The sequence below is a fragment of the Anopheles arabiensis genome, chromosome 3, assembly GCF_016920715.1.
Source record: "Anopheles arabiensis isolate DONGOLA chromosome 3, AaraD3, whole genome shotgun sequence".
In the NCBI taxonomy this organism is placed as follows: domain Eukaryota; kingdom Metazoa; phylum Arthropoda; class Insecta; order Diptera; family Culicidae; genus Anopheles; species Anopheles arabiensis.
In genome coordinates, this window is record NC_053518.1 from 82980024 (window position 1) to 83004081 (window position 24058).

The following is a 24058-nucleotide window of genomic DNA, read 5'->3' on the forward strand; positions in this document are numbered from 1 at the left end:
TAAACCAAAAAAACCAGCTAATGTTGCCAATAAAAAGTAAATAATATCTCCCACATTTTCCCCCTGCTTTTCTCTGTTTCTTTCTTCCGCTATCTCACATACACTATGCTTTCGTTACAACTTCCCACAACTTTGATTAAATGAAACATACAAATTTGTTTGTTTTTCACGCTCTTGGAACTAGTCCATCCTGGGAGCTCGTCCAAGAAACTGGTCATGATAGACTAAAGCGTAAGAGGAAAAAGCTGAAAATTTCTAGCCGCAGGATGTACGTACTTTATGTGTTTACTTACTCGTTACTGGCTACTTTTTATTGGAAGAGAGTGAAAAAACCAAAATATTGAGAGAAAAAAATCTTCTACCGAAACTTTGGACAAGAAACCTGAAACTTCGCTTGTGGTGAGTGAAATAAATATGTGACTGTGTGAGGGTTGCATCCAAACAGACACACACACACGCGGGACGCCACATAAGAGGAGCAAACAGAGTGAAAAACACGTAGAAAATAATCACAAAAAAGCAGCAGGCCGGTCACGGTAGCATAAGTTTGACAGAAATGATATAAAATAATACCTTCCCTCCCACCAATAGTGCAAAAACAGAAACATCCAGACTCACATACACATAAAAGCCAAACAAGCAGCAGAGTGGTTTTAAAAGAATGGTAAATCGAAACGTGGCGCTGTGTAGAAAAAGAAAGAAACGAGCCCTCTCTTTAGGAGAAAAGTAACGCAGAACGCCCAAAACATGAAAACATCGAATCGTTTCCGCCACCTTGTTGGAGCTGGATATGGTGTAAGGTGGAAGCATCATTTTTGTGGCCATGGTAGGATGCGCTTTTGGAATGCTCCGTTCCTTTATGGTGGCCGAAAAAAAAACACACACACACATACAGATACTGGGTGGATATATTTACTTTGCCCGAATGCATTGCCGTGTCGAAACGGTTACGCCCGACCCTGGCAGCAGATCACGAAGGAAGTGTAATGCACTATGTGTGTGTGTACTATGTATGTTTTCGAATGGTTTGCCAAAAATTGTTCTTCAAAAATGGGGAGGGGTGCGAGGGAGAGTGTAGTGTACTGTACGGTGAGCCTCCTCTCCAGGGTGGCCTCCGCTGGTTTCATAAATCAAAACACCGACCTAACAAAAGCGAACGAACCGAACCGATAAAGTAATGTTTAAAGCAATCGAGAAAAGGTCATAAAAGGAGGCAACCCGACCGATGGTTGTAAAAAAGTGAAGCAATAATTTTTACACGGCTCCAATTCGAAAAAATAAGTCGGGGCGGTGTGCACAGGATTTCCAATAATCGTGGACTGTGCCAACCAGAGTTGTCAAACTGAAGTATGCAGGATTTCTGTTCTTGCGAACAATATAAGCAAATACTTCTAAGCTGTGGAATACATTTCAAGAGCAACAAAACAACTGTCATTGGTTACTTGGACATACATTTACCTCACATGATGTTGTGAATGTTGAAACAGGTTTCTATTGGTGAGTTATCCTGTTAACCCTGAGAGATCCTGTAAGCCGTCATCCATTGATTACGTAACGTAACGAGTGGTTAACGACGATTCGTATTCTTTTCTTAACAACTTTGGCGGTTATACCGGCTTTAAACGGTTTTCGCTACTTTCACATTTCAGTTTTTGTTCAGTTTTTGCGTTACGTGCTTGCTGGATGACGCCTGATAGAATATGGCATGTTTTAAACGTTTTATTATTATTATTTATTTATAATTAAAGTGAATATAATTAATTTTGCTACATACATTATATTATTTATCTTATTCATACGCTTACTCAGGGGTGGAAAATGAAAATAATACTATATTTTTGAAAATAATTAATAATACTTGTGTAATGTTTCTAATAAACATAAACTTAGGTTTGACACCTATGTAAAGCAGAAAACGCATTTTGGGCCTTAAACGACCAAAGAATAAAAACTTGTTTTTTTTTGCTGGCCAAATGTTACATTACTAATATCATCGCGCTTGAGTGCACCTTACTTTCTCTCCCGGTAGAGGGCCCAATAGGGCAGGGTGGTGTACTTTTGCTAATAAATTATCCCCGAAAAGCAATGGGACCACCTCCGTGAAATGTTGAGCCAAGAAAAATAAAAAAAAGGGATACTCATGCGGCAAAGAAAACATTTCAACCAGAGCTGGAAGATGAAGAACCATGGCACATACCCAGTTTCTTGAGCAGTATGGTAAAAAGAGCCTTGGTTTGGACGGGTGTGTGTGTGTGTACTTGACGGCAAAGTAAAGTAAAAGGTTTAATTAGAAGCAGTCGTGTGCAGTATGCTGTCCCTTTTTTTCCACCCTCAAAAGTTGTACGTGAATCATGTACCGAGCGCAAACAATCCGTAAATATTGAATCAACGCGGTATGTGTTGCCGGAGCGAACGGATCTCGGAACGGAATCATGCCCCGCGTGCGATGTTGTTGTTATAATAATAAACTACCGAAAAACACAGTGCCATCGCCTAGAACACTGGCTTCGCTCTATCCAGAAATAGGTCCGCGGCACCTCGTTAAAAATTGGACAACATTACACACACACACACACACAAACGAAGAATTGTTCGTAAATCAGCTTTTACTTCTTGCGTGTTTACGAGTGCGCTCTGCTGCGTGTTTGTCTGTCTTTGACTATTGCGCTACCAAAAGACCAAGGCTCTTGTGCTCCACACCAACAGCAGCAGCCTTTTTTTTCCGTCGAGCGTCTACCATGGCTGCCTGCCTCGCGGGGTCTCTCCTGCCGGGTGAGCGGTATAAATAGTATAAAATATCAAGTACTTCAACGCGCAACGCCCGGCGTTGCCTTCGGTTGTAACCTCGGGACGCAGGCTTGGACGGGCAAGTGCCCGTAGCCACCGTTTAAATGCACCCACCAATGCGCGTGTATATGCAGACGTATGCATTTTTACGACCATGTAATGTGTGCCTTTTATTCGGGTCATAAATTGTTCCTGTGGCGTAACACATGCTTACGCATATGTGCCGGGAGGACTGTTGTTTCGCTGCTGCTTGGTTCTGGGTTGCGTTCTACTGCTGCTACTACTGCCTGTCTCGTCTGTGTCGCTTCTGCCACAACACACACACCGCACCCCGAAAACCCCGTGAGCAAACGTCCTGAACTCGAGTGGCACCCAAACCAGGTTCCAGGGCCTCGGCGGTTTGGGGAACTATTTTTAAGAATCCATTTCCACGCCGGTACTCTCGCGCTGTGTGTTATTTAGGATGCATTGGAGGTTGCCTTCGACCTTTCCCAAAAACGCCACTCTTCTTAAACGCGGCGAGCAACGCACGCAGCAAATGATGTAATTATAAAGTTTTATTTTTACCATCATCTTCAGGAAAAATGCAAACTTACTTCTACCTCTACGATTTACCACAATTATTCGTTTCCCTTCTCGTGCCTTGCGTTGTGGTTTTTTCGGTGCGGTGAGCCGAGCAGCGGAGGATTAGCACCGATCGATTCTGCGGCAGCCATCATTCTTCCGGCTTCCGGTGTTTTCGGTTCGGTTCGGCTTCACGTGCCGGGAAGTTTCAGTTACGTAATCGATTTGGCATCTACACGCACTGGTGGGTGGGAGGGAGGGTCAGTGCAAATCTTGCGGTAAAACCAGCAGCAGCAGCAGCAACGCCATCGGTTTTGGGCAACTTCCGTTTTGCAACTAACCTTGAGTGCCGCTAGCAGCGTTGGTAGCGCCCAGAAGCACCTGAAATCGATGCACAGCCCAAGGTCACGGTCTGTTGTAGGGGTGTGTATATGTGTTTGTGGTGAGAAATATGATCCTTCCCTGGGTATCCCAGGAACGGCTGGGAAGGAGAGAAACTGCCGGGAAAGAAGCGTCTTGCACATGATTAAATGTATTCATTACACTGAGTGTGTGTGTGTGACCCCTCAGAACGGTGTCGGTTTGGGCGCTGCCGAGGCGGATCAAATGCTCCGCTTTTGTTGGACATTTATTGTGTGTCTTTTGTGTGTATTTTTTTTTTCATTCCAAATTTCAAAGCCATTTTTCACACAGATGAGATGTTCCTGTGCTCTCTCACCTTTGAAGGTCTTCCGTTGTTTTGGTAGTTGTTTTTGGGGAGATTTGTCCCTCTAACGTAAAAATCAATTCCCTGATCGGGTCACATCCGCAATTGCTTAAGCGTATCGATGTTGACCGTTTGATTGACGGGGGACTAGGATCGAAGCAGAGTCGAAAATAGAAGGTACGGGTACAATTTGTCAATACGACAATTGTATCGGAAGAGTGAGCATGAGAAACTTCGGTTTTGTAAATGTCAAGTTTTTTTTACTGATTTATTTATTGTAGATTTTTTATGTTTTCGTGTTTAAACATTTTCCGTTGTTTTTGTTTCTCCTTTCATTTTTTTTCTTCTGACGTTTTTGTGTGTGTGTGTGTGTGTGTGTGTGTATGTGTTTTACATTACTTTTGGTTTCTTAAACTTCTAAATTCGTTGATTTATTTAAAAAAAAAGTTGCAGTTCTTCGTATTATCAATGTCTTCTCAATTCATTATTACTACCTTTACCTTATTTTTTATTATTATTACTAATTCTCACTCAATTCAATTCTAACGCTTTCATAAATAAATTGACATTTTTCGGCATTCAATAAAAAAAAAAAAACATGAAGCAAGATCATTTCCTTCCATGGACATCCTTTGAAAGTTAATTGTTTAAGCTTACTTGCAAAATTACACCTACGACCCAGCGAGTTCCCTATCGTTAGTTATCCTGAATTCTCACCATGTCATACGAAGGTATACGTGTAAGGTCTACTTTCGATTTTGACCAATTCTTCTTCAATTGTAGCGTCAAAATTGCAATAATAGAGCTTTAGCATCATGTTGGTTCACAAAAATTCAACATGGGGGATGTTGAATCGGTTAGCAGAATTCCTCCGAAAATCGCCTAAATGGGTCGCATTGAGTTTTGGCGTCATTGCTTGCCGCTGCGACGCGCCAGAGCACGCGATTTCTGCTTCCAGATATCTTTGGCCATGTTCGCCAGGTACTATTTCATTGTTTGGTCGGTTGCATCGTCCTCCCGGACAAGCGAACGTATCAGTGTAACCACTTATCCCTTGGTCTACATTTTCACCTTTCTATGGAATCTCAAGTCGCTCATGGTCGTCGTACATTCGGAACATTTTGGGCTCTCTTTCGATGCTATGGTGTTGTCTAATAATGCTAAATTGTTGTAGATGCCGGAAAAGGCTTATACGATGTCCGCAAACTGCCGCTACGGAGTGCCGTTCTTTGATCGCGCACGCTCCTGAACGAAGTTGATTCACTTTGTTGGCCATCATGGTTAGAGTTTGACTGATAGAGGTGGTAAATGTTGTCTGCTGACTCGTTGGATACTATTATTAAAAGTGCAATTAACGTTTCGTTAGTGTGGGTGAAGACAAACCTATGCAAAATCGTCAATTGTTGTCCATTTTGTTAATGCAACGTTTATTTTTCGATAAACTGACTTAAAAACAGTTTCCATAACATCTCACGCCTTATGTTAATAACTCTTCACTTCTCATTTTTAACTCTTTTAGTTTCAAACAAATATTCCTCCGAACACAAAGCTTCCTTCATGCGCGTACTATATGATATTCCAGTTGTTTGTTTCTGGACCTTATCCCGATACAGCCAGCGGCTCGCGGTGTCCAACAGCTGCAGCGAACCGTATGGGCCGAGTGTTTAGCTTACCATTACCCTCCCCATTCGCTCAAACCTAAGACGACTCGCTCGTTCCTGTTCCACTTTACACTCCGGGCCGATCTCCAACAAGATCGTTAACTATTAGGGAGACCCTTTCGAATAAACAAAAAAAAAAAATGGTTCGGAATGTAAATTTGGTTAAATTAAACAATTGTGTGTTGCTGCTATGCTCTTGACACAGGAAATCCCCCTCCTTCCCCTCCACACGCTCACATTAACGAACGCTCGCTCTTAAATTCATTCTCAACCCCCTTCGAAAGCCGAAAGCGACGCTGAGAAGTCATTACCTAAGTCAACATGTTTTCTCTTGCCTCAAAGGGCGATACGAAAACAAAACCAGCCGCTCTGCCTCTCGTTTTTCCTCCCCCTAGCACACAACCACGGGTAAGTCAAAGTCGGGTTTAAAGTTAAAGCGTTATTCCATTGTACCAGCCCATATCACCTACCAGCGAGTAAACACTTTCCACCCCAAAACAACTGGCAAAACACATTCGGACGGTTGTTGTGTGCGCTCATTTGCGCGATAAGAAATTGCGCGTCCTTGGCTGTTGGGGGCGAGCCCTCTGGTGATTTGACGCTGGCGGAGTAAACAAAACAATCGAACAACCGCTCCGTGTGGCTCAGGTGTTAGCCAGGGAGGGGTAGGGCAACGATGTAATGTGGTGCAAATAATTAATGTGTTCGATAATATTGTGCTCACGGCGGATGCCGATACACAAACCGAAGCAGTAATGCCTTTGGTTGGTTTGGTTGGTTTGAAATGTTTAAACTTTTTTTTGAATTATTTTACTCTAAAGAAACGGATCGCTCACATACACTTACACACACACACACACTCGCGGAAAGAAAGGTAGTAAATCTTCTGTTAATAGAATGCGCCGCCGGGGCCGAAATGCGATCCGTCATGTGTGGTATTAGATGTTGTTCAGGTTCCATTTATCATCTAATTAAAGTTCTAGCTCTCTCTCTCTCTCTCTCTCTCGGTGGCGCCACATTTTTCCGTGGAGGTTTGAAGCGAGTGTGTTGGAAATTTTGTCAGCGTCGGCTTTACGCCAGGGGCCGATACATTCTTCGTTGGTTTCGGTTTTCCCTGCCGAAAATATTTCCATAAATCACGGGTTTGTTTTATCGTGTCATGTGAGCTATAGAGCGTGCTGTGCTGGGACTAGCGAGCGAGAATTATGCCCGAAGCACACAATTAGTCATTGGAGATGAGATTTTTTTCATGCTTGAAACTCCCAATTGCTCTTCAATGTTTAGTGTGATATTTAAACGGTGCTTCAAAACGATTTATAAAGTATATTCAAATTTCAATAATCTCTTGGATTTTCTTCATCATTGTTTGACGGATTAATGGGAATTCAATTCTTGTATAATTTTTATCAAATTGTAGAATGGGAAAGTAAACTCCAAATTGAAACAAGACGAACAAATATAAACAACTTCAGAATGACGAAAGTTATGCAAGTAATGCAGACAAATTTTCAAAAAAGTGTGCCAACATCTATCATTAATGTACAACAGCGCTTGCGTTATCCTAATCAATTTGTAGCAAATTTGTGAATTTGTAATCCGTTCCTCAGGGTCGTCTTCAGGGTTTTCTTCATTCCCATCCTGCTTCCTAGCCTATCAAAAGACCTCTGCACCATTCCACACTCAAAAAACGCGCTGCAGATAGTTGTAGTTGTCGATTAGACCAAGACGAAACCGGGTGAAGTAGAGCGAACGCGACGGACCAACGTCAACGGCGACGACGCATACATTAAATTAAAATATCATCCAAACAGACAACTTTTCCGTACAGGCGTAAAATCTACTCACCAAGCCCAGTTCAACTTCTGCGCTCACCCCAAAAGATCCGGAACCGCCGGCATCATCATTGCTACCGGTGCTAGGGTGCCGCATTCAGTTGTCCGCATTCTTGCTCGGAGGAGCTGGCCCGTATTGCGGGCGCCCATGCCCACGACATTCATTCACATACACAACCGCTTTTGATGGGTTCTTCCGATGATGCCGTATCGATTCCCGAACCCATCCATCCACGGCGACGGTTGGCAGCAGGGCAAAATAAAATTTATGTAAACGGAATGTAAATATCGCAGTTTTTGAGCGGGAGGACGGGGGTAGGGGTATTGTGCCGGTGTTTGGAGTTTTATGCGGGAACCGCCTTGTATGCGTACGCATTCCGTCAGGGACAAAGGAATAGCACTATCTCCACCCCATGCGGCAGTGAAAGTGAACCGTAAAATAGGGAGTGGAAAAAAAGGGAACCTTCCACGGCGAGGGAACCCAGGGACGAACCAGATTATTGTAAATGTATTGAAATTTATGGTTTTTAATTTTGAAACATTTTTCCACTGGTTTGGCGTAGTCTGCACTGAGCATTGGGCAGGGAATGCCGCAAAAGACTTAATTCTTTGTTCCCGGGGTTTTTTCCGTGTGTTGATGTTGGTTCCACTTCACCACACACTGTGGAGTGGTTTTTATTTACCTTGGACCGGGGGACTTAGAATACAGATTACAGGAACATTGGGATGGGAAATTTGTCCTACAGGAAGTATTCCTACAGGAAGAGAAAGCAATGAAGGGAATGTGAAAATGGGCATCTTTTAACAGTTGCTGATAATTTCCCGGGAGACTTTATCGCCTCAGGTTACTGCCTGGAATTTGATGTCTAGATGTAATTCCAATATCATGACACAAGAATATTCTCTGAAAACTTCTTTCAATTATTCATAACACTTCAAACGCGTAAAGGTCTATTGCCTTTATTGTTTATTACCTTCGGTTGACCAATGTCATGAATTCCAGTATCCTAAAACTATTGAATTGTGATCATAACCAATGATCAGACATATTTTAATCATCGATTAGAAATTCCTATCATTAAAAATATCTTCATTCGTTTTTCGTCGTGTTCATCCACTGTAAACATTGGATTGGAAGTGATCGATTTATGGGCATAAACTACAATTGTGTTTTTAACCAACTTGCATACCTTGAAGTATGTACGATCATTTTTAGAACTAATAAGCCTGAGGGTTTTGCTTTTTATTTTATATTACCCTACCAGCAAACAGTGCACCAGGTGAGCCAAAACTTTCTTTCCAACGAGGTTCCAACCTTACCGCAGGAGTAAAAATCTTCCACAGAATTCCACCTTCATCCCACCCGACCGAGGAATTTGCCTGGCCCAAATTTCAATTAAAATCCTAATAAATCAACATGACGGCCAAAAACCTTTGCCGTCGCAAGCACAAGACATTGCAAAGACCCTTATCCTGTGGGAAGCACGTCAAGCTAGTAATTGTAACAAAAGAAAAAGAATCCTGGGACTAAAAATACCTCCGCCAAAATCGCTGGCTCGCGGCGAGTCGCTCGGCCGAGCATCGAAGAGCGTGCGAAAACCACCGAAGAAAGAAGAAGTTAAAAAGTCCTTCCTTGGCAGAGTGGTTGATGTCAGAGTTTTCTGACTGCGCTGAAGTTGGTTCGAAATTTTTCGGTTTGATTAAAAGCAAACGATCGATAGAAGGGTGGCCGTGTGGATGGGCGAAGAGGCGTGGGGCTTACTGAGGTCGTTCAGTGCTTATCGATCAATCCGGCGAACAGGCTGAACAGTAGTGTGTACACGTTCCTGTTTAAAACTTGATCTATTGCTTTCTTATCGGGATGATGGCAAAAAATCGGGAGCGCCTTGCAAAAAAAAATGGAATCAAAAGCCCATCGATGCGGAGGAATGGAAGAACGGTAGACGCTGGAAGTGGATCAAAGCGTTTCGGGTGTTGGAGCGTACCACGTTCGCCTGGGTGAAGATGTTGTCAGAGAGCTTGATGGTTCGCGCAGTAGGCGGCAAACTGCTCCAAAGCAGTATACTGGTGCTAGACCACAAAGAATAAAACCGCAGGATACACACACTCCCAAAGAGAGGACTTCACAATCTCGTCCTTACGGAGAAGTAAGTGTTTATTTCCCGTCCCCGAAACAAAACCAGCGTTTGGCAGAGGGATAGAATGTATTGATTCGCCCGTTGGTACCTAACAGGGAAGAACGCACAGGGCGTCCTAGTGCGTTCTTTCCTGTTTTTTGCCGAGCCTTTGCTTTGATGTGTGTATTAGCACATTACAAGACGGAGTAGGGCGACATGGCCGTCGTTTCGGTTCCAGTGAAGTGTGCAAGATAAGAAAATGCGGTTGTTGGAAACTCTCCTGCAGGGTAGGAGGCTAAAAACGAAAAAAATACACACAGCAAGATTTGACAGCTTCGGTGCCTGTTAAGGACCATTTTCCAACACATAAAGCAGCGCAGCAGTAGTAGCAGTAGTAGGCCTCGCTTTTACCACATCTCTGTACGGGAGCAGTGGCGTAGCACTGTGGTTTTTGTTTGAGGTTTCCTTTTACTGCCGCGTTGGAAGATTGTAAATAAATCAAACGCGTGATTTATTTCGTGCGCAGCGTAAAACCGTAATCAGATTGAAATCGGGCAGTTAATTATACTTTTATTTCTACTCTCTTCTTTGTAGGATGATTTCGACGGAGGGCTTGTTTGCGATGGAAGCAGACCATCGTAGTTTGCTGGTGATATCGCACTGGAAGGAAGGTGTCGAGAGCTGTCAGATCTGTAAGTAGAGTGTAATTTCCAGCAGAAAAAGCTATTTCTATCTTTAGAAAACATCTCTTTGTAGGTGGAGGACGCCACAGTATGGTCGTTGTTATCAGCTGGGTGTAAAATTTCGCCCTCTCTTCCTGCCTCACGACACCTGTCAGCCGTCAAACGAACCGGTGTGGACTTGTTTTGCAATCCAGCCAAAGGCTCCTAACGGCCTTGTCCAGATTGTTCCAGTTTGAGGTGGCTTGTTGTCGCCCTAGAATCTTATCAATCCTGTCCACTAACTGTGCGGGTGTGTGTGTGTGCTTTTGATGGAGCCAAGCAGGCTTGTTTACGGAGCTGATTAGATGCATCTTTATTATCGCGCAATGGTACAATGTTGTTTCTCCTACGAGTTTCTGTCATCGACACGTTACTTTTCCTCGGGAAGGTGGGAAGAAAGCAATGATCGTTGACGATAAGACTCTGCTTATTGTGTCTACAAGAGTATGACAGTTTTTAATCAATCTGTTTTTTTTTTTGCTTCTTTCTTTCAAGTGTTTACGGTGTTGTTTGAAGGTGAACTACCTGCTTGCCTAATCACCTTGCTCAACAGGAAGCACAGGTAAGTTTTTTTCCCTTCGCCGTTACGACCTTCTTTATCCAAAACAAGCTCGATGTCAAACTAATGGCAACTGGTGCTGCTGCTCATTGGCTGAGGGTTCGAGTGGTGTCAAATCGATCGAACAAATCAGTCCTATACGTTGTCGACGTATGTACCTACTTACCTGTTCCCTTCGTTCCTATCGCATAATTCAACCAGATTACACCTGATCGATATGATGATCGATCGGAACAAACAACTCGTAAGGGGTTTAATGTTTGATGAGTGAGGGAATCGAAACTGGTAGACAAATAGAGTCCCAAAAATGTACCTTTTCTTTCGCCACGGGTAAGGGTCTGGCTAGTCGGGATCAGAACGATAGCTCGTTTTACGATAATTACTATCTAATTGTTTGGCTAAAGGTCGACTAAAGATGGCCGGTTGCATCAATCAATCAACGAATCAATCATCTAGCGAGGGGACTAGGCTGTAATTAAGCTTTCGACAGCGTGATATCTACCGTGTAGATGATGTATTTCTTTTTTAAAAAGGCATGTCAGTCCCTCAGTTGTTGAATTAGGCTCACAAGCTTCCGCAGTGCAACAATTATTGATGTATTAAGAAATTTTGCAACATCTGTTTGACAAATTCAACCCTGCTTATTGGAAGACGTTATCATGTTAACCACTTTCTACTTCCTGGTTTTAAGCACGTTTAATGCCACCGTAAACACATTCAACTCCAAACGAAGCGGTTTGGTCCCCTGGTCCGATAAACCTGTTCCACGAGAGTTGAACACGATTCGCCCCGGTTTTAAAAGGGCAAATATTATTGCTCGGCCGGGGCAAATCCATTGTCTCCTGTTGCTGTTTGCTTCCCATTTAAGCGTGACGATTGTTTTGTCGAGCGAACTGTCTCGAGTGGCGTTACCCCGTTGCGCTATCGGCGCTTGCTGGTTGTTGGTTGCATTAAACAATTCTACCTTCCTAACTACCTACCGTCTCTGCTTGTTGCATAATAGTCTGTTTCATGGCAGTGGAAAGGGTCCCTGGAAGGGGTAAAACCTGACCTACCTATCTACCCCGGATAATGTTCTCGCCGCGTGTGGGAGCCAGCTGAAGCTTATCAGTTTTCCCTCGATGCGGCCAAGGAAGTTGTCCACTGGTGCACTCGAGATGCTCGAGCACCGTACCGTGTGTGTTTGGTGGTGGTGGTAGTGGTGGTTGGTGTGTAATCATCATGTGGACGACACTCGAGAGTGCTAGTAGTCCCCCGTATCGGTGTAACACTTGTTTGCCGTCCCGAAGCGTAAACAAACCAAAGTGTTTTCCAACCGATTACATGATGATAAGTGTAACGAAACGGTGCATGCCTAATCCTTTCTTTGCCCTTCCTCCTGCCATGCGGTACGTTGATCTCTTGTGTATTTTTTCTTACTTTTTGTGGCTGACAGGAACAAGTTCTTCGGTTCTTACGATGTAACACATTATTTCTTTAAATGCTCTTTCAAATTACTCAAATTAAGAATGATCTCTTAAGAATTTTTAAACCTGATTACATTTTTCATTATAAGTTCACTGAGAACTATCAAAGCTTACTATTTATTAAGTTATCTTAAATTTTTACTAACAAACGATATTTGTCCTATATCGGCTTAGCCTAGATAAGCCATTTTCTGGCGAACTTTGTACATACAAATTATCGAAATCTTTAAATATATAGTGCACATTAAGAGTCACACAACAGCGCGAGGGATACTATTTACCCACTCCAAACACTATCAGTTTATGCGTGTTAGCCAGCGTGGAACTCATATCCATATGCCATGCTGGCTATTATGGCTACCTTATAAGTTTTCGATTGTTTTACCGAAATGTTAAAGAAAATCTTCAAACGTAATGTTGAGCAGCCGATGATGTGGCCAAGAGGATAGTGCAAGATCATATCAAAGATTGCTATAAGATCGCCTAGTTGATATTTTGTTGGTATAAAAATTAGTAATGAGTTTTATTTAATATTGAATAAAGGTTCTTGAATATACTGTGTTGTTACTTCTCCAAAAAAGTGCATTTATTGATTGGAATCGTTTTTCGGAAGAATCGTTATTAAAAATAAACATTGAGCATTCAGTTTATTGACTTAATACTAGCATCTTTTCATTAGAATGGCATAGCTTAGGGTTTATTGTTTTCAATATCCTGGAAATTGATCAACTTATTGGTGTTGCCGAACATCTCTGGGAATGTCTAGACGTAATTGGTTATTCGGTATAATCCATCAAGTGTTTTTTTGGTATGGCATCGGAGCTCTGGCCCTGTAATTGATACGCCTACACAGGGTGGTATTGGATTATCTGTAAAATACATAAAATATTTTGAATATCGTTGTTAGTCTCAATTGACGTAGAAACCAATCTAAAATTCGAGGTATTATGTCTCAAGTGGCAAACTTCTTAGTTTATTTATCCCACTTTTATGAAATTGCACGAAAAACTTTTCTGTATGAAAAAAACAGAATTGATTATGTCAAGATTCAGAAATAGCCAGATAGTTATGATCTGCAAACATAGAAGCGGAGTAATAATCTCATACTATTACAGGAAGATTCTTCTATTCCGATCCTCTCTGGTCCCAAATACTCGGCTGTAAATCCAACGCGACCAAGACGAAGGTGAGAAACACAATACAATATCCACATTGTGAAAAGCATCTTAAGCCATTGCAGGACTTTGTAGAGCTGCAGAACAAACAGTGCTCTTCGTTCTGCTCCAGTTAAAAACATTGTCCATTGCCCATACTCCTTCGGCTTTTATGGTTCGGAAATGCAGTACAATACACACCCTCATTCTTAGGACAAAATTCGCAACCGAGAAGAAATCCCCCACCGGGGAGGACACACCGGCACCAGCATGGGAAGTAAAATGCTATAGTAATAATATGAAATCAACCTTACAAAAGCTACCTCTGCTCTCCAGTGTCCTTCCCTGGAGCGAGACACCGTAGCATCTTCCACGGGAATTCGAAGACACCCGCTCAACGCAGAGGCATTCAAAGACCTGTGAGCTCACGAGCGAAATCCCGTTTCTCTAACGCTTACGGCTTATGTATCTCCTGTTCCAGAACTGACAATCCGTTTTTTTGTTTGCCTCGTACGAAAATGTAAGTGTGATGTGAGAAAATTTATTTCTCGGAATAAAGCGTCCTCTCTAACCTCTCGTCGCCGTTGGAACAACGGGATGGATGGCCGTTGTAGCAACAAAGGAGGTTGGATTTGGATGGAGAAAAAAGGCATCAAAACGTGGCTCGCATTGCATTGTGTGCCGTATGCGTTCCGTACCCCCGTGCTGTCCGTGGGATGGGATGGGAATCCAATGAAATGGAAACAATCCTTCACGCTATGTCACGCTACCGGCCCTGTGTCACTTGTTTTTCGTGCGCTCGTCCTTGCTTTAATAAGAGCATCTCAGGGGTCCCTGAAGATGTTTTGAGCCATGATCGCCTTTGCCTTTGCTTCTCAAAAGGGGCGAATAGAAGGGAGACATTAAGGGGAGACAACAAGAAGGACGAAAAGAAAAAAAAATCAAATCAAATCTTGTACGGATTATGATGGAAGCCCAAAAGCCCGTTCGCCTTGTGTTGAGCGTCATCCCCGGGGGTATTGAAATGGCTTCAAACGGATTCTTCGTGCCTTCTTGTACTGTTGTTTTCCTTTTCTTGTTGTACCATAGTGTTGGGGGTATATTTTTTAAAGCATATTCGTCGTCCCTCTGAATTCGTATGTGTGAATGAGAAAACAAGAACACAAATCAATGGCCCCCGTATAGAGGAAATTAAAAGCAGAGAGGAAAAAAAAATCACAATATAGTGGAAAAGAAAGGAAGCTCTCTTCACAGGTCGTTTCAGAAAGGTCCCTGTTCACACCTGTGCCATCGTTTTGTGGCTCCTCCGGGGGAATGACGGTGGTTCCTTTTTTTACTTTAGGTTACCTTTCCGTTTCACCCATTCTACCATTTTTCGGGATGGGAAAAGAATGAGCATGGTTCGAAACAACTTTAATTTATGTTTTCTTGCCTTCGCTCCTTTTCTTCTCCTCATAATTGCTGGCATTGAATCCTTCCCAATGATGTCCCTTTTTTATTTCCTTCTGTTCTGTTTTATTTATTTTTTTGGCAACCCAACGATGAAGATTTTTAACCTCGATCGGATGCTACCGATAAGCTCCCGAACCTCCGAAATCCCATTTTACCGTTGCTGAGGTGCAAGAGGTGCAGTGTTTCTCGGTTTTCTTTAACGTAGCAAGATCGCACAAAAAGCAGCCTTTTCGATTCTCCCTTTTCTCGAAGGGTACAAGTGCAAACGGTGGCGATCGATCATATGCGAATTGATTGTTTCGTTCGACGGGCACAGGTTGCTGGGCCCGTGGTGTGCGCTACCTGCTGCTTACAATTTACAATTTCGATTTCAAAGACGCTGACATGGATTTCGATCGGAGCCCAAAGTGATCCTTCATCAACCTGCGCATTAGCAAGGGTAACGGACGCATTTTGCGCGCAAGTGAAAGTTTGATCTTGCTAGGGGCATACCAGCTCGATTGTTCCATTCTAGCGCGGTGTGTGCACGCACCGGACTGTCATGGTGGATTGAATTTCACTCGCCGATCCGGGTCCGAAGATCGTCAAATTCTGCTGTATCGATGGAGCGTGGCAAAGGTTTAGCTTTCTTTTGTTTGATTTTTGCAACGAATTTTGTTTTCTTGTAGTCGAATGAAGAAAGGTAACCTTGGGCGTGCTTTTTGTTCGGTCAGGGTTATTAGAGGGAGCAATCGAATGACAGGTCTTTACGATGCTTTATGAATTCGCTTGGACATTGTAAATATCGCTTTGAGGTGAAATGATGAAGGTTAACTATAAAATATCTGTTACAATAGGACATTTGCTTCAAGTTCCTTTTTGATCAATTATCATTGCATGACCTTCAAATAATGCCCATATATTAGGACGTAGTCAACTATAGCATTACATAATAATACTTAAAGATCCTGTGTCCAGTTGTTTCTTGAGCATATTGAAATTGTTTTGTTTTTATATTTATTTGATTACATTCTTTATCCATGCTTCTTAATATTCATATCAATGCAAGCGAAAAGATTTGAATAAAGTTTCAGAAAAAGTAAGAATTGGTATAAATAAAGTTTTAGATCTAATTAAACAAAGGGATTTTACAACCGTAAGTTGGTTTGATTCTGGAGAATATTGATTGAATCATTGTTTTTCTTATTCACAGGGAGTATGTTTTACTCCGGACGGTGTTGAACAGCACTGATGAACAGTATTGTGTAAAGTTCTGATATGCAATCATGATGGGCAACGATTCACGTTTGGTAGTTAGATATTCCAAGTAGCGATAGCTGAAATTCATCAAAATCTGGAGTCGATTCCTATCCGACTCTGAAAGGTAAGCTCGACAAGCATTATCCGGAGTCGTTCGGAATCGCCCGGAGTCGTAGTCGCAGTCGTCCGAAGTCGGAATCGTCCGAAGTCGTAGTCGTTCTGAGCTGGAGTTATACGGAGTTGGAGTCGACGAGACTAGAGCTAAATCAATATGAGTAGAGTCCCATAATTACGGGAATTACAAATTACAAAAATATTTTTACACGACGATTTGTCTCGAGGTTTTTTGTATTCGTAGTCAAATTAAGTGAAGCAAAATATTATCTTAAAGGTAAGATGCTGGAAATCTACACAAAACTTTATTCAGTGCACGCACATTACTCATGATTGTGGACTTAATTTCTAATGCTTTCCTTTAAAAAAGAATCGTTCTCCCTTCATGCCTAAACCTGTTTGCATAAAGTCCAATTTCATCTCATCTCTCAAACATCACATGCTTCGAGGTAAATACCAAAACCACACCTAAACCGTCGCTGTCGTAAACGGAATTGGAAATTCGGTAAATATCCCAGAAGCTACTACCAAACCTCGCGTAAGGCGCACCGGAATGACCACGTTCGAAACGTCTTCGCATCTGCCCCGATGCTCGCGGGCAAGTCCCTCCGCCGACGCGTTTGGATTTACGAAACGTTTTAATCAAATTATAGCTTCCTGGGGAATTGGTCAGATTAACTTTCGCGTCGGAAGGAGGGAAGTGGCCTCTGCTGTACTGGACGGAACTCGCAGCGCCATGAAACGATTACGGGATGATGAACTGAGATGGTGATGGGAGGGATGGATAAACTTTGTTTTTCCGGTGCTTTGTTCTTATGCCTCTTGTTTCGTTTTCCCCTGCTGTGGATGACGTTCGATGAGCTTGTCCTGTAAGTTGGGTTCTCTGGGATGGGCAGGCTTGGCACCTTCTTGTAGGGCGGTAGAGGGTGTTTTTCTTCAGCGTATCTTCATTAAGTCTCGTTTGTGTAATAATATTTGCTAACACTTTTAGGGGTGATGTGCTGTGTGACACTGGTTTACTTGGTCCGCTAGCTTTCCCCCAAGAGAGGCGATCCAAATAGTCCAATTGCCACAAAACCATTTTGAGCAGGCATAATGAAAATTATGATTTAGCTTTAGCCAGGATTAAACCACTGAGACTGTGGCGAGAAATCCATCCACCAAACAAAGGGAAGCCTTCATTTCCAGAGCCAGGAAAAACAAACACAAGGAACAAGTACAAACACGTGTCATAAACCATCCTAGAGGAACAAAGAAGTGCGCTCTATGGTTTGGGGCGAAATTCACGAATAGGTTCAGCCATTTTTGCAATTTCTCTTACAGCCCAGCTTCTTCCGCCAGCATTCTACTGGGAAATCTTCGTACCGCACTGCCACGGTCACGCTGAGCTTCCATTTCATCCTTGTTTTGCCTGCCTGGTGTTGTAAAAATGGATTTCAGATCGTTTACCGAAATCGTTACATGAAGTGAAGGTGCTAACTGAGTAGGTAGAGGAAAGAAAGTAAAAAAAACTCAGCGAAAAGATAGGAATACCTCTTGGAAAAAGAAACACAACGTGCTTCCGGGGAAAAAATAGGAAATTTGATTAAAATTTAAATCATCTTCACTTTCTTCGTTCCGCGTTGATGAAGGGGCTCGTTGCTAGAAAGGCCATCGAAACCACGGAGGAGCTATAGCTAGGAAGAAGCAAGTTAATTCACAAACTGCCTCCTTCTGCGAAAGGATCTGTTCTGTGTATTGTTTTTTTTCCTTTTCCGGTCAGTTCATTTTTTCTCCTCCTTTCTGCTGTGGAAATTGCGACCGATTTTCCGCAACTCGCCACGATTACTTGAGTAGTTGAGTTGGAGTTGGAGCGCTGGAGTAGGCCGTTTGTGTTGCAGTTTGGAGCGATTGTTCACTTTCAACGAGGATTAACTGCTGATGATTTGATGTGATGGTGGTGGTGGAAAATCGTTCAAAGTGTAATTTATTTTGTCTTTTCTAGTCCCCCCTGATTGAGAGCAGATAAGATTCCACTTGCACACTCCCAACATTACCTTTTTGGTACGAGTTTGTTGGGTTTGTTTGCTGTGAATCTCCGATGAATTCATCCTCATCGGTCCTTCTCAATATAAAGAATATATTTTACGCGAAGATGAGTTTCAGTTTCTTAATCACACTTTATTGGATTGATTGGTGGGAGTGAGTTCTCTATTTAGGTCGTTCTTGTCACACTTTTCATCCGGTGGAAAGTTTCCTATCGCAAAACCCATCGATCTATTGGAAGCTGTTTGGCGGAGTTTTTTTTGATAAGAAAAGTGATTTCGGGTCGCAATGGGATGGATTTATGTGCGTTGTTCGAGTTGATGAAAAATGTACATTAATTTCGCTTGAGATTGTTTTCCCCAACTAAAATAATGACCTTTTGGTGTTAGAGTTTGCAGTTTAATTAAGGAGATCAATCGTTGTATGACTGTATGAGGATTTAGTAAATTTAGGATCGGAACCTGCAGAGACAAAATAAATAAAATAATTATGTCATAAAGTTAAGACATAATTCTTTTATTTGTATTATTCGAATTATTCATCATTTAGTATTATTTCTTTTACAGTTCAATTTGAAATATTTGATTTTATCTGAAAGACAATATTTGAGACTCAATTAATTTGTTTCATAAACATTTTACCTTCTGAGATTGTTCGGAGTGATGGAAAAGCGACACGTGGAGTAGAAAAAAAAACATCGTAACGACCTCCATAATCAGTTCAACCACACTCCACGCATGAAAACACCGGTGCACGTGAAGTGCATCATTACACAATGGTGGCAACGAGAGAATGAAGCGCCAATAGTAAGCAGCTAATCGTTCTATAATTAAAGTCGCATAAAAGATCAGGACAGGTTGGCTTTCTGCTGCTGCTGCTGCTACGCGGCTGCTACCAAGTTGCAGTTGCAAGTTGCAAAACAAAACCCAAAACAAAAAAGAAAAGAATAACCCCTTAAATGGGTGCCCGCGGGAAACGGCTGCCCGATTATCGAATGTGGATGCCTCCACTACTCCGCTCCGAAGAGGAACACATCGTGTGATAGGAGCAAATAAAGTAGCACACACACAAAAAAATAAAACAGCACGCTAGAACGAATAGCTCTTTTCCCATCGATTTAACACTAGCAGCGTGCCTAAGGGCAGAGCAAGCGGTCGCATGGCTGCTGCTGGTGATGAGCTGTGAGAAAATTTCTCACCCACGGAGGAAACCCAATTGTCTGCTGCCGGTGAGGAGGAATGTGGTGAAAAATTCACCCTGTCCGGAGAGCGGCGGACAAGAGGATGTGGACAAGAATTTCCCTTTTGCGAGCGGCGCAGACACTGGACGCCGGTGCAAAAGGCAGTGTTTATTTACGTAATGGTCGCTACATTTCATGGAAGGTTAAGCAGCTTAAACTGTTGACATTGAGATGATTTGATTTCTTCTGGCGGAAACGAACCCCGGTGGTTGGTGGGCGATGTGGGTTTCGCCGGCACCCTGTTGCGGTTCAGTGGTCAGTTATTTTAACGACAGTGATGCGGGTTGCTGCATGGCGGCTGGTGCCGGTTTGCTGCAACTGTGTCTGAATTGTGTTTGCATATGATTGTTAAAATCGTTCATCATCAATTATGATGGTGAGGTGGCGTGGCGTGGAGGGTTTGGATGCTTGTTGCATTATTTCTACCACAAAAAAAAACAAAAACAAAAAAACAAAAACTGTCTTCACACAGCTCCGTGTTTGAATTCCCATCAAGCGAATAAGGCGTTATTGATATTATGTTGTCGACGATGTATCGTATATAATGTTTGTTTATACTGTTGGAGTGAATTTGCACTGAAAAATGCATTCTAATTTCCCACAACAGTAGGTGATAGGCAAACCATTGATGTATATTAATGGCTATCTTTATAATTTGTTTTAATTTTTAGAATCAGCTCGATTATTTATCATAACTGACTTTTTTGTTATTGTTTGATATATCATCCGAAAGCCGGTCTCGTAGTACAGTCGTCAACTCGTACGACTTAACAACATGCCCGTCATGGGTTCGATCCCCAAATAGACCGTGCCGCCATACGTAGGATTGACTATCCTGCTATGGGGGGAAATCAATTAGTCACTGAAAGCCAAAGCCACTAGTGGTACAGGCAGGCCTTGACCGACAACGGTTGTTGAGCCAAAGAAGAAGAAGAAGATCATGCGAAAGCTATTAATGGGACCCTTTCCGTTGTTCGTAAGCTAATATTTCAACCTGTCAGCTGTTTGCATTGTATAGCAGTTTTCGAGCAGTTATCTAAGTGGGTGTAACATACAGGTGGGCTTATCCCAAGGTGTATGAATTTAGAAGGCTGATTTTTATCGCTTCTGATTCTGAATCAAGATTTTAAGAGTGTTTTGAGTATTCGTCAAGCTTCTAGAAAGCTTGTTTGAGCAAAAATCAACAAGTGATGTTCAAAATTGGTTATAAAAAATGCTATGAGACCACCTGGACTACATACACTTTGATTCCAGATTCGATCTCCTGATTTCTTTAATGCACCTTGGGATAAATGTAAACAAAACCGTGTTTTCGAGCAGGTACTCGAATCTAATTCTAGCTTTGTGGCTAGAATAATCTAGACTGAAAATTGCAGGCTAGTTTTTTTTGTGTGGTTTTGCATGGAGTGTTTACATGATTTCAGCCTCCAACTGTCAAACTCCATACAAAAAACTGACTAGAATCGTGAAAGGCCCCAATAATCTTTAATTTTATCATTTAAGCCAAACAAAACAGCACTGGCTTTGCGATGCTTTAACAGTATTTTCAGATGTTTGTTTCACTGTTTCGAAGATCTGTTTTTGCGATCCACGTGGATGAATTATGTAAAAAAGGTCTTTTTAACGATTCAAACATTATTTTATACAATTATTTGTTCTTCGTTGACACTATTTATTAACACTGCTGAACACCAAGGTTTTCAAATCTTGACATTTGAAACGTATAAACATACGAAATGCATACTTGTATTTTTCTACCAAATACCACCAATTGCAGGAAAGTGAGTAATAGTCTGATTCCAACGATTAATAAAAATGGTTTCCCTTTTCATTGAGAATATTCTCGAATGTGGGAAAAGAGGATAAAAATGAAGTATCGAGCTGGAACTCGAAACGAAAGGCTTTTCTGTAGACTCTACAGACGTTTGTTTAATAACATCATTTATAAGGATCTCAACAAATTTGATATCGGACAAACCTGGCTCCATTCGATTAATTTTTAAATGCATTAATTTGTTTGATGTGTTTGATCTTTCGGAAACAACTGATTTTTTGTGGTGGTCATCTTATGCGTAGTAATTGAAATTAAATTCCCTTTTAAATTTTCCCGATCCAAACAACTGTCCAAAAGCAATTTTAGCTATAAATGCTGGAGTACCCATGAGAACATTTTTGCACAATTATTTAACAATCATTATCAACTACCTACTAGTGCGTTCGTCCATTGGCATATACATTGTACCCAAACAATGATGGCTTGTACCCATCATAAATACATACATCAATGACCCTTTTTGTTTGTATCCAGTGATTACATTGTATGATTTATTGAATCCCTCAATCCAGTTCGCAGTTGGCACCATCGCACACTCATGCCCTCCGATATCCTTTCCGCGTGTCCTGCGGAACAGTTTCGCTAGTAGCGAATTGCTCACAAAAAAGCACCCTCTAAGCGTACCCAACTTTGACACAATGTTGTAAAAGAGGTCGTCGTGCGGAAATTTAAATTACAAATAGCACACCAATCGGTTGATGGGGTGTACACACAGTTGTCTTTCTTGCGTGGCTCCCGGCTGATGTTGGTGGTTTCGGTTCTGAAGCCCTTTTCCTAACCACTACCACCACCAGTGCCGCTTCTGTTGCGGTTGTGCATCACAACAGTCGGACTGGGAATATGAAGAATGTACGGATTGGAAGTGAATTCATGACCGAATCAGCAATTCAAAAGTGCGGCTCCTCGGTGCGCTGGCCACCGAGCGGACAGTGGCACCGGACGACAAGTGGACAACCACTTACGATTTCGTGCCCATAAACGACCGACGCTGGCAGCTGGTTGGTCGTGTGGCGGTTGCGGTAGTTTTGATCTAAAATTTTGATGTAATTTATTTAAGCTGCAGCAAAACAGTGCTGATAGCTACATTGTTGCAAGCAGCCGGGCGGAGTGAAATCGCATGCAGTCGATGGTTGAGCAAAGAACGGACGGGTTGTTTCTGTGATTTTATGACGACGCACACGAATGCCGTGGTACTGATCGAACCTTCGGGGCATCGTTAAATTAACGGTACGGACACAGACACACACACACTGTACAGGGATGAGGAGCTTGCTGCATTATTGAATTAACAGACCGACACGGTTAAAATGACTGTGCGCGGGCGCGGAAAGAAAATAGTGTTCGACGCCCATTTGTGGCAAAAGTTAAATGACAGCTGGTGCAGCTGAAGGGTGAATCACTTCGAACGATTTCCACTGTGGAGCCTTTTCTGATTGCCGTTCGCCGTTCTGCAACCGATTGGGAAATGGATGGGCCTGGGTCTAATTTTCAATTAGTGATGAGAAGGAAACGTAGGGTGTTGGGGATTTTTTTTTTTCATCGGTACTTTGCCGATGAGACATTGTTTCAATTGCGTTTCAATACATGTAACGTTACAGGGAAACGGGACAGTGGAATTGCGGATTTTATGATGATGGTTTTAGCTTCTATTTCATTTCGCGGAGTGATTTTGTTACTGTTTGTTACTGTGCGCGGGTATGTTTTATTCATCGATGCCTGTCTGCGCCCTGAAATGTGTCATCGTTAATCAAACGTCTTCAGGCGTGCTTTCTGCTTTGCTGCGTGCTTTGAAAAAATAATTTAACTGCTCGACTCGATTAAGATCTTACTGATTTCGTACAATTACCTCTTCATATTTTGCTTTTTTTATAGGTTTAATAAGGATCCTTACACCAACATCAACAGTTTGCAAGGTGATACGAGCTTTCCTAAGAAACAAAATTGTGAGCCTTATGATATTTCAGCTAATTTAATAAATTCAAAATCACTTTAGTTTTAACGACTTTGTAGTTAAATTTTGGCATAGTTCTCTGATGTCCTACTTTTCTTCTTTATGTAGTGTCTTACATGCAAAACTTATTTATTCCATATTCTGATACTAACAATAACGGATCGTTAGTAGCACTCCAAAGCCACTTTCAAACATAATATTAAAATATGTTAAACAGTTGAGAATCTAGATCTTTTTATTGACTTTTTTAGGTTGGAAAAGACCGATTTCAGATAATAATATCATGATAAAAACGTAAACCATTTGCTTTCATAATTCAGAACTATTCTTGAGCATCCTATGTATAAAATTCTTAAGGCTTCATGTTGATACAAAAACGTACAAAACAGCCTTGAAAAAAATCAATTAGCTCAACATAAAAACTATTTGTGCCTTTTATCCTTGTTATTCGTGATAAAGTCTAGATGTTACCATATAAACGGCGCTCCACTTTAATTTGTGGAATCTCCAAGTGTTCATTTAGTTGTCAGGATAGCTTTAGCAACTTTTACGGTGAGATTTGGTCTAAACCCTGCATGATTTTTTAGGTTAACCAAATGTATCACTTTGTAAATGAATTTAAAATTGACTAGTCA

At 41.9% G+C, this 24058-nt stretch overlaps 1 protein-coding gene across 1 annotated transcript in view; it reads left to right on the forward strand.

Annotated features, from left to right (window-relative positions):
- The window catches only part of LOC120901208, a 193438-nt gene that overhangs the window by 168144 nt on the left and 1236 nt on the right, over nucleotides 1-24058 (forward strand). The window contains exons 3-5 of the mRNA XM_040308915.1: nucleotides 10262-10359; nucleotides 10885-10951; nucleotides 23345-23415. Of these exons, the coding sequence (XP_040164849.1) occupies nucleotides 10262-10359; nucleotides 10885-10951; nucleotides 23345-23415 (236 nt within the window). The remainder of the gene's footprint in view (nucleotides 1-10261; nucleotides 10360-10884; nucleotides 10952-23344; nucleotides 23416-24058) is intronic.